At 41.7% G+C, this 11,678-nt stretch overlaps 1 protein-coding gene across 3 annotated transcripts; it reads left to right on the forward strand.

The window, feature by feature from the left end:
• The first annotated feature begins 1,873 nt into the window (after positions 1-1,873).
• Positions 1,874-8,261, forward strand: gpr45 (G protein-coupled receptor 45). 3 transcript variants are annotated; one of them, XM_030429547.1, is made up of 4 exons: positions 1,874-2,133; positions 3,849-3,954; positions 4,035-4,112; positions 5,488-8,261. In XM_030429547.1, the coding sequence occupies exon 4, from the start codon at positions 5,595-5,597 to the stop codon at positions 6,744-6,746; it is 1,152 nt and encodes a 383-aa protein (XP_030285407.1). In that variant the 5' UTR covers positions 1,874-2,133; positions 3,849-3,954; positions 4,035-4,112; positions 5,488-5,594; the 3' UTR covers positions 6,747-8,261. The 3 variants fall into 3 exon arrangements, with proteins under 3 accessions (XP_030285407.1, XP_030285406.1, XP_030285408.1); XM_030429548.1 differs by lacking the exon at positions 1,874-2,133 and adding an exon at positions 3,295-3,491; XM_030429546.1 differs by having other exon boundaries at positions 1,880-2,133; positions 3,849-4,112.
• Positions 8,262-11,678: the final 3,417 nt, after the last annotated feature.

Here is an 11,678-nt window from a genome sequence, read left to right on the forward strand (position 1 = left end):
ACACTTGTTTTCTTAATAAAATACAAATTAGTCACAATTGAATTAGCTTTAAAATATCTTTGTCTGTGTATTTCATTATGCACATCTGAGCTAAACTATCACTGTCACTGCTCTCACTGATGTGTGATCCACCTCTTCTCCAAAATAGCAACATAAGAATTTGATCAGTTCACAATGAAATATGTCATTTAATTATGTTCGATGTGTGATGATCAAAAAAAAAAAAAAAAAACTTTAAATAAGTTTGAGTATACAACCACCTATACATGCCAATAAAACCCTAAACACACCAACATAAAAACTGCCTGCATGCTTCAGTCAGAACAGCCAGACGTAAGATACAACGCTGCCATCTCCTGCACAAAACATTAAGTGCATGTTTCTGAATTTGTTTTTATTCTGCAAGAGGACAATCGTCCTAAAGCAACTGAAAAAAAATCCCATTATATTCTTAAGATAAAGTAAAAAATTTTCAAACAGAGAGGGTTTGATTAATCAAACAATAATTAACACAACATCTTGTAAAAATTCAATAAAATAAGTATGATACCGCCTGCAGGTTGTAGACATTTCACAGGTTATATACCAGAGTGTAGTTCGATTTGGATCCTGACTTGTGATCACTGCGTTTGGTACTGCGGGTTATTGGTTAGTTTTGGCCAATTTTTGGGGATCTTAACACTCCAGCAACCACACATCACACCTTACAGTCATTCATCCACACGACTGCTTTCTCTCCTATTTACACACCCTACCAGCTTGTTTATTAGTGTCACCTAAATTAATTACTTTCTGACCTTATTTGTCTGTGAGTTGAAAAGCAGAATCCAAGGAGGACTCTGCCACTGGCACTGTGAAGATCCCACATAAGGGTTTATTAATTTATAGGCCTACACCAAATAGAGCTGATGATGAATTAAAAAAGTGTGATTAATCGGCTTGTCATTCAGTTTACTACTATATTACTCTATGGGTTAAAGCTGCTGTTAGTGTTATTTTCTTTTTAAAATTAGTGTTAATCTCTGTATTTCAACAGTAGTCATTGTTGGTCAGTAACCAATGTCTCTGTTCTGGTATCCCTGCCAACAATATCCAATGAGGACAGAACTCCTGTTCTGGTACCTACACCAGTAATGGAGGACAATGGAAAGCCACCAATTCCAGAGCTGCCATTGGATGGAGACTGCTTAAAGAGAAGAAACAGGCACAGCGAGTGGAGGGAGGGCTAGACCAGGGCTGACCAAACTTTTATTTTTTAACTGACTGTCCTCCGGTCAGATCAGATGATTTATAATTCCTTTAAACGTATTTAAATACATTTTTATTTTTTTCTTATAATAACCTGCAAGAGAAATCGAACCTGATGATGTAGAAACATCTGCCTGCTGGCCCTGGACTGGACTAGAGCAAATGCTTATTTTAAATATCATGTAAATATCATTAATATTGTGTGTGTGTGTGTGTGTGTGTGTGTGTGTGTGTGTGTGTGTGTGTGTGTGTTAGATTTCATAAAAGGTCAATTCAACAAGATGTGATTTTTTGCTTGTTTTACTCAACATGCTGTAAATATTAGTGTTTTGTATTTTTTTTTAAAATGTTTTATTGCTGTTGGTGAAATATCTGTAGCCTGCATATGCAATCTTCACTAAATGGCAATGGCAAATCTGAAACCGGGTGATCTATGAATAAAAACACTTAATAGTCTGTGATTGTTAACCGTGAGGTGAGTGGCAGGCTGCTGAGCAGTACACATGACATCTCGGTACAAAGAGCATGACACGAGTGATGATTTACTGATTACTCATAAAAATAAGCTAAATGTTCCGCGTGTGATATTAAATCACTGGGAGGACTGCAGCTTTTCTTTCTTTCTTTTTTTTTTTTTTTCTTCTCCCCAGCTCGTAAATAAATACATTTGGCGCATTGCTCCTTTAAATCAGCGACCACCTGCTCCTCTGGCGTCAGCATCCCTCCTGCAGGCGGAACGATGGCGATCGATACGGCAGCGAAATGCTCCGAGTGGGATGTTTTTCGCGAAAAGCTCGACATGGACGGGAGGAAAAACGCGATCTGCGGGGGAGACTGAGTCGACGGGAGACGGGCACGGACGCTGATATCCAGTGTAACGTCAAGGTAGGTTTATATCTGTTTAAAAACATGTGCGGCTTTATCGTTTTAATCCCACACTCGTCGCTCAGAGTCTTTGACGAGGCATCCGAGATCTGTGCACCGACCTGTCCTGCTGGGGGGACGCAGACAGCTGAGACAAACACAGGTGTGAGACAGACACACGCTCAGATGGAGACACGGTGTGCAGGCTCAGTTGTGGCGGTATGTACCCCCCCCAAAAAAACCTCCCTGATATGATCACTGGATGTCAGCCATGGATAATCGGCGGAGGTAAACACAGGTGGTGGTCACTACATTGTAAAACACACCACCACAGTGTGCTGTAATGAAAAATACATGTGGATGATGTTAACAACCAAATCTAACACCGAAACAGAGACATGATTAAAGGGCCATGATGACTGATCTGCGTCATTAGATCTGTTTTTCTGTAGATGTTCTCTGGCTGGAACATCTTATGTCTGACTGTGTGGCCTCAGCAGCCTCTTATCACCCAATGAATCGGTGCTAGAGCAGCTGGGTGAAAGCACAGAGAGCCAGCAGCTGGGAGCCCCCTGCAGGGCGAGTCAACTCTCCATCCCCTGCATGCACCTCATCATATCCAACTAGTGCAGTTCCCGTAGGAAATATGTATTCCTATAGAAAAGTGGGAGATTAAGTAGCTTTTTCATGGCCAAATGAGGCTGTGTTTGAAGGTGGGACGTCAGGGATATTTAGATTTGTTGTGAAATCCGATATTCCAGGGTATAATTGGCCGTTTTTGATTTTGCCATTATATTTCACCTTAAAAACTATTTACTTGGTGTCATTATTTTCAGTACAACCTCACATGTGTGACTGTACAGTTATTTTTTAATTTTGCCATACTGTATTAACACAATGGACCTAAAATCACAAAAAAACATAAAATCCGAGTAGAAAAAGTTAGATTTTTTTACTGTGAAAACCACAAATATGTTTAACAAACCATTTTCTATTACTTATAATGCAAATATAGATTGTTGTTTGCTAAATTTGTGCATAAATTTTAAAAATCTACAAAGTTATATGTAACTATTTACATTTAAATGCAGGCAATGCTCAGGTCTGCCTGAGCTCCTTCCAGCTGAATAAATAGCTGCACTGCCTGCTCCACATTCAGCTTCTCCTCATTGTTTTGACTCATTAAACAAAAAAACGACACCAGACACAAAGCAAACGCGACGGCAATGTTCGCGAAAAAGCGTGGCGGACATTATTTACCCTAAGTCCGGTTTTGGACGTGCCGGTGCGTCCGGTGCGTCAACTCGGAAGGTGGGCCGTATGGGTGGGCTAGCAGCTAGCTACACAACAACATCCACAGATTTTTTTACATTGTCAAAGTGAGCATGAAGAAACAACAGTGTTGACGTTATGTATGTACTGTGTTGCAGAGATCTCTACTGAAGTTAGCATGCTAACCAGCTAGCCCTGGCTCATCCTGTCTAATGGCAACACATTGTTCCACCAGAGGCAATAGTCTAGTCGCCGGCTCCACAGCTAGCTGAGCCAAGAGCCAATTAGCTGACGGCAGCTAACTACAACCAACGATAGCTAGCAAAGAGCAAGCAGCTCTCTGTCACTCTGTTGGCATGTCACAGAGGAAAAAAGCCCACCAAAAGCCTTCTCCATCCAGGTTGTAGTTCACAGGGCTTTAAACATGGAGGTTATGACTCTTAACTGGTCTTCTCGTCCCACAGCTCTTCGGTGCCAGTCCACCTGTGAGGACCACATCTGAGACCTGAACACCAGAATGACCTCAGCACATCGTTAACGCTTGCACTGTCCCACCACCTGGAGCAGGAGGTGGAAACCATAGCAACAGACGTGTCTTGTATGTGTGTGTGTGAGTGTGTGTCCTGAGGAGGCCTCTCTGTTTTATCAAGGTTGCATCAGAGTCAGAGGCGTCAGCCAAGATTCAGCTTCTGCTTAGTCGACTGAAGACGGCAGCAACTGTTCCACGGGTAGGTACTAATACTTGTGTCAATGTATGTGGTTCTATTCATGTGTGAAGCATTACACATACTGCGTGTGTTGGCGGGAAGGTGGTGTGAATGTTTGTATATGCGCCCATGTGAATCTGTGCAGCTTAACTGTTAATCATCAACCTCACTGGAGGCAGTGAGCAGCACGTCTCTGTCCTGTGTGACAATATCCGGTAATATGGCGTGTCTGTGGGTTGATCCCACGGTTTATATAACTCTGTCAGCATCACGGGGACGTCATTCCTCCTCTCACTGCTGCGAATGTGAAATTATCACTGAGTATAGATCAGGGAGCTGCTCAACTCCTCCGATTATCTAATGAAGAGAGTATTTTCTGTGGTTTGCAATGTTATGAGACAAACAGCACAATAATGTATGAGCCCCATTTCCCAAAAGGACAGTGTATAAAAAGAATAAAAACTGAAGGAATTCATTTGGCAAACCATGTTGAGCGAGATCAGTTTAAAGAGGTGTTCCTGTAGTCATATCCTTTTATACAGGTGTTTCACAAAGATGGGGACTTCATGTCATCCCTGTTATGAACGACTGAACCTTTTTGAAGACAAAGTTACAAATGAACCTGTTAACCTGTGGAATGTCAAAAGCATCTGATTTTGTGACTGTATTCTGTTGAGCATATGTCAAAAGGATTTTCAAATTATCACATTCTATTTCATTGAAGTTTTTCACCGTGTCCCAACTCTTTTGGAATTGGGGTGGTAACGATAACATTGCTAACACCAGTAACATTTAAGTTCCTAATGCATTGCAATCACTAGCTAGCTTACATTAGGGCAGTAAAGTATGCTGGAAACAACCTGTAGAAAGCAGCCATTATATGTTTTTCCAAACCCCAAATTGGCGACTACCAACCAAGACTCTTGATTCCTGATTAAAAAAACACGGAAACCACGTGATACCAGAGGCGTTAATACTATTGGCTCACAAACCTTGTTTTAGGCTGGAACCAACTGTTGGAATCCAAACATAAATAAAACAATAATGTTGGTCCCAACTAACATTTTAAAATGATGATTTACAATCATAATAATCTTATTAAAGAAAAGAGGTACTTTTATGAGGGACTTTTCTAAAAGCTCTGAAAAGCTCAATTTGACCTTTAATTCACATCCGTCCATCAAAACATGTAATAGGATAATTCTCGATTCAGTGCACTTGACCAAGGCCCTGGTTTAAATCTGAAGTTGGTTTCTTCGACTCCTTCTTCTTGAATTCATGGATTGCTCACCTTGTCAGTTATTAACCAGTATATATTTCGATTGTTGGTTTGCAAATTGTTTTACTGTATTTTAGAAACATGCATCATGTGGATGTTCTTGTCTTTCTATCTCAGACAATACCATGGAAGAACAACTCCTGGCAGATGGCCTAACGCGCACACGACCACAACAAACAAACCTGTAGCTTCTTATGGGCTGATATCCCCTGATAGTCGCTACCATGGCTTTCTGTAATGAAAGCCGGCTGGAAGACTGTGACTTCATGGAGCCGGACAGAGCGGAGGAAACTTTCCCGTCGGAAGCTGCAACTCCTGTGATATCAGTCACTCTGCGCGTGACCCTGGCGGCCATAATGATCTTCATGATCACTATAGGTTTCCTCGGCAACGCTATAGTGTGTCTGATTGTTTACCAGAAACCTGCCATGCGCTCTGCTATCAATCTCCTCCTTGCCACGTTGGCCTTTTCGGACATCATGCTGTCCCTGCTCTGCATGCCCTTCACTGCCGTCACTGTGGCCACAGCTGACTGGAGCTTTGGGAGCGGCTTCTGCCGAGCATCCATCATGCTGTACTGGCTGTTCGTCCTGGAGGGGGTGTCCATACTCCTTATTATCAGCGTGGACCGGTTCTTAATCATTGTGCAGCGGCAGGACAAGTTGACCCCGCACAGAGCTAAACTGCTGATTGCAGGCTCATGGGTGCTGAGCCTGTGTGTGTCCCTGCCGTCTGTGGTCGGGTGGAGGACTGGTGCGGCAGGTATGGGAGGCGCCTGGGCACCGCAGTGTGTGCTGGGGTACAGTGACTCTCTGGCAGACCGTGGATACACAGTGCTGTTGGCAGTAGCAGTATTCTTTGTGCCCTTTGCTGTCATGCTGTACTCTTATATGTGCATCCTCAACACAGTGCGCCGCAACACCCTGCGCATCCACAACCACACCAGTGAGCATTCCTGCCTGCCGGCCCTCAACCAAGTCAGCAAAATGAGACTCACCGGGCTGCAGCGCCCCCCTCAGATCAAGGTGGACATGAGCTTCAAGACCAGAGCCTTCACAACCATCCTCATCCTCTTTGTCGGCTTCTCCGTGTGCTGGCTGCCGCACACTGTGGTCAGCCTGCTGGCCGTGTTCAGCAGGCAGTTCTACTACAGCTCTGTCTTCTACCCAATCAGCATAGGCGCCCTGTGGCTCAGCTACCTGAAGACGGTGTTCAACCCCGTCATCTACTGCTGGAGGATCAGGAAGTTCAGGGAGGCCTGTCAGGAGTTCATCCCCAAGAGCTGCAGGTTGTGTCCCAGAGTCCCGGGCAGGAGCCGCAGGAGAGTGAGGCCCAGCAACATCTACGTGTGCAGCGAAACTCAGTCAGCTGTGTGAAGGCGAGGAGGAGCAGCTTCTCAACGCACAAACGTGCAAAGTTTTTAACTTGACCCTTTTAAGCAATCAGAGGCTACTAAGGCTGAAAATCTACAGGGTGTTGACAAAATAATCGCCACAAGAATGAACTTTTGATATAAACTTTTATGCCAACATGCCAGAGAAGTCCTTAAAGTGCTCAGACAAATGGAGATAAGCTGAGGAAGGGTGTGTCATACAATCAAAAGCTCCAGAGTAGCTACTGAATGCATCTTGTGGTGAAATTGTTTTGTTTGCTGTTTCCCAGATTAAAGATTGAATTTTGCAGTCTTAAGATAAATTGGTTAATTTAAAGGTCCAGTGTGTAGGAGTTAGGGCCAGAAATGTAGTGTTATTTTGAGGCACAGTGTTTTTTTTTAATCATATTTGACTGGTGATGTGACACATGTTTTTATGTCCAGGTGACCACTGAAAGTGAAGTTATAAGTACCTCTACTGTACATGCGCACGGTTTTACGACACCAACTTGAGGTCATCTTATTGTTCAACAAATGCAAGTTTAAAAGGGGAAGTTTGGGTCTTTTGATGTGGGGTTGTATGAAGTAATTATCCCTGGTCAGTGTATTACCTGCAGTGGATGACCGTCAGCTCTCCCCCTGTGTGAAGACATCTGTTAGCCACCTTAAAGAAGGCCCACCTAAAAGAAAATGTATCTATGTTTAAGTGCAGCTGTATTTTTAACATATATGGCACTTTACATTGCCCTCAGACATCCCTTTCCTTTGGCACTACGTTCCCTCAAGCATGCATTACTGTATTCCTATGCCCAAGCAGGAAATATGCTGACGAGGAATAAGTTATACAAACCAATAAAACGAGCAATTCTGACTGGGGTGAATAGACCCAATCTTTATCTAGTTATCCTTATAAATCATTATCCAAGTTGCAGTGCAAAGTTTCTTCAGAAGCCCAGATTGGACAAACCAAATTGACTCTTGAGAGCACCCCCTTAGGGTGAGATTAGGAGCATTCAGGTGGTTGTTATCTGCAACTTCACCACCAGAAGCCACTAAATCCCACGCACTGGACCTTTATCTTCATGGCCATTACAATTTACAAGACTTACTGCCATTCAAACAATCCTGTACCCTCCATTGAAAGTTTACATCTCTGTTTCATCATTTGTTCCTGATGTGTTTCTTCAGTGTCATTCTGTTCAGTTCAGACTGTGGACTATCTTTAAGTAGCAGTGGTGATAATAATTCTACTGTCAGTTATGTGAGAAGTTTCACAAAAAAAAAATACAAAAAACATTCATGGTGTTAGTGTTCAGTGGTGTTCTCAGAGGATAGTCTGTAAGCTTTTTAACTTACAATCTGACTTTAATGAAGTGTTGCTGAAACACAACCTTATGTGAGATAAAGCTGTTATTTCAAACCGTGTGTTTACAAAGAAGCGTCTGCTATTGAGCTGTGAATGTTGGATGTACTGTTGTGTCATGAATGACCAGGTAAATAAACACTGCTTTTAAAAGAGGTTGCATTGACGGACTCGAGCGCTCAGAATGAAAAACCCGCCAGCTGCTTTTATAATGTACATAAACCACGTTGGTACATAATGGAAATAGATTGCTGAGTTGCCGGGATACTAGAGGCATCTATTCATTGTGATCTAATATATATCAACTTCACTGAGGACGACGCAGACAGAGGTTTGTGTTGTGAATACAATCAGGTTAGGCAATCCCCCTGGAGGAGTGAGGCCTGCACAAAAACTGTAACTCATTTTGCCTTGACGAATTCTTTGAAATGCACCGGGTTGCCTTTTACAAGTATTTGGCATTTCAATATAGATGAATTAGGGGTGCATTCATTTTGAGATATTTGTATACATGCTGTAAATGGGAAAGTTCGTCATCAATAACACTGGCAGACTCATGCAGCTGGATAGAAGTTGTGTTGCTTTACAACACAAAACAGGCAGATGGTGCTGTTCTTTCATTGCAAATTGAGTTAACTTCCTACTGAATGCTGAGCTTCATTATCAGACTGAATTGCCATTTTGTTTTCCCTAATTAATTCATCTATTCATCAGTGACTTTGGCGAGGATCTAGTGGTCTAGTGAAAGTAGGTTAATAACCTGTGCGGAGAATTGGAAATGTGGTCTTAATTTGTGTTTGTAATGACGTCCTGTGCTGGGGATTTTTCCAGATAATCAGTTTTATTTGGTCAAAGTTAAAAAAAAACGAAGCCTAGATTGTCAGACCGACTGTCAAGACTAGAGAATTACAAGAAAAGTGGGAAATTCTACAACAATCTTGTTTCTTTTGTTTCTTAAAGCACTGTGGTCAGTATTGTTTCATGGTTCAAACCTGACACTCAGAGAAGAGATACCTCCCTAAATCAGATAACTTTTTGTTTATAACTCCTGAACCACATGAAGAAAACAAGTAGTATTTGTTTGTTGGCAACTATCAACGCTGCTGAAATTCACGTTTCTAACTTTCCTCTCTTCTCCATACATGTTTATTCTTTAAAGTGGAAAGTGAAGGATAAACCAGGACTGTTCTGCTGAGTGTTATTTATCATATTGAATGAAGTGTGTTTAATACTGTGTTAACAAGCCAATTAAGCGTATTTTGTCCATGTATTACACTGTATCTGCCAGCTGAAACTGCAGGGGCTGTCAGACTAGCACCCCTTGCTGGTACAAAGTGGTACTAGGAGGCAGGAGGTTGGCTGGTTAGCATGCTAACCTTTAGCAGACATCTCTGAAACACAATACACAGACGTCCTTAACGCAACGTCATCATGGTTGTTTCTTCACACTTAACAATTCCTGGATATTTCAAACTGAAATTCCGGCTTATTCTGTCTTATACATCGTTCCTTTAATTTATGGCCAAAAATGTGCTTTGTGAGATCACAGTGACCTTTGACCTCAAAATATGAAGAAATTCCCTCAAGGCATTCCTGACATATCCTAATCAAGAGAATGGGAGGGGCAGATGGGTGGAGGGACGCACAAAATAAAATGTAGAGGCCCTTCAGTGTAACTAAATGCTTGTCCCAACCCAATCATATGTCCTTATTTCTCAATGATGTCCTGTTAGGGTCTAAAAACTGGAAGATCCTGTTCTCAATCAGTGATCGTACTGGGTTGTGTTTCCATATTATTCACGGCAGCACTTAGAACTAAAGAAGCCTTTCAGACTAAGGGAAAAAACATCCAGTAAATTGATTAGGATTAAACTTTCTGCAGACAAGACGACTCCAAGCTCTGTGTCAATCAGGGGCCCCAAAACATCGGGGGTGTTGTCTTGAACTGGCCCCGGCTAAAAGACAGAGGGACCTCTTCTGCATTAGCATGCTGCTTAACAAGCTGAATCCACTTCAGTCTCATTGGATGGAACTGAAAACATACTGCATTGTTGAATTTTTGATGTCAATACTATGAAAAAAAATATGTGGCCTAATTCAAACGTGTCATGTGTCGTGTTTACACCAGCAACTTTCCAAATTCATACGAAAGCTTTTCTTTTTCATACCACATCCATGTTCGGGAGCCCGCTGTGGCAGCCTCGGGTCAGAACAAAAACGTCCCATCTCCTGATCTTTGTGGTGTCTGGAAATGACTTGTTAGATCCGGATCCAAGAAGTGATCAAGTTAGGACTGTAATGCGATGCTGGAGCAACCATGGGATCTAAATTAAGATGGAGGAACATGCGAATAGGTTGTCATGGGTTGGAACATTATTAGATGCATAGGCCTCCTTGTTTACAAACTGCAATGCAAAACAGCGTTAGAAAGAGGGACTGCTCTTCTATACACCTAAAGTACGCTGTAAATATGTTTTGCTGATAATTTGAATCATTTTGACATTAATAAGATAAAATGAATTATTACATTTGGAAATAAATCCTCAAGTGACAGAGTAAGATATAAATATATTCTAAGCTGTGTCTTGTCACAGTCTTGGTCGGAGCTGCTGTATCACCTCTGATGGTCCCAGTCCAGCCGAACTCTCAGGCCACTGATTGAGCCCTGAGCTAATTAGCTAACAGAACATAGCTTCAGCCAAGGTTGGCTAGCAAAGAGCAGCAGCTATTTGTTTCTCAGGTGATTTTATGCAGCCAATGTTTCTGGAGCTACCTTTCAATTCTAACCTAACGACAAGATTTCACACAAATCTTTGCTGAAGCATCCATAATTGAATCATTTTCTGTTGTCATGGCTATAACTTTGTGTTCTATCAGAATCAGCTGACTGGTTTAGTCAAACACAAGCTCGGTGGTTTCGCTGAGTACCATGTGGACAAGCTCCTTTGTGAAAATAGCCTCTAAGTGGATGCGGTGTGTTTCTCACTAGAAATTGTTTAGAGACTAGAGATTGATGGAACATTTCCATATTGTGATAACTTCAAATTTGCCACAAATTATACTTGATTATATTATACATTTCCCTCCAAGCTTTTCAAGAAAATATATCATGAGACTGGACAGAAATGGCTCGGTCCACAATCACAAGGCTGTGATTCTAGTTAAGTCTGGGCTAAAATAATTCGGTGCAGTTTGCTATAATGACATGGCTCACAAAATTGGTTAAAAAAAAAAGGTGCAGAAGCAAGGATCCAATAAAGACACATAAAGACTTCTGTTTGTAAAAATTGTAAAACATCAACCTGGAATTATGTCAAAGGATAATTCTGTATGGGTCTTATTTTCATAGTTATGGCCATAATTTTTATTATCTGAAACAAATAACAGTACTCATCACATTTGTTGCTCAGATCTGGGAAGAAGGCACCATCTGACAAGCTGAGACACATGACCAGGCTCTCCACTTATTTTAATTTTCAGCTGCTGCATAACAGACATTTATTGTTTATTTTATGTTGATAGAACAATCGAAACATTTTATTTTAAGCAGGTTTGAACATATAGGGACTTAAA

This window comes from Sparus aurata, chromosome 9 (assembly GCF_900880675.1).
Source record: "Sparus aurata chromosome 9, fSpaAur1.1, whole genome shotgun sequence".
Taxonomy (NCBI): Eukaryota; Metazoa; Chordata; class Actinopteri; order Spariformes; family Sparidae; genus Sparus; species Sparus aurata.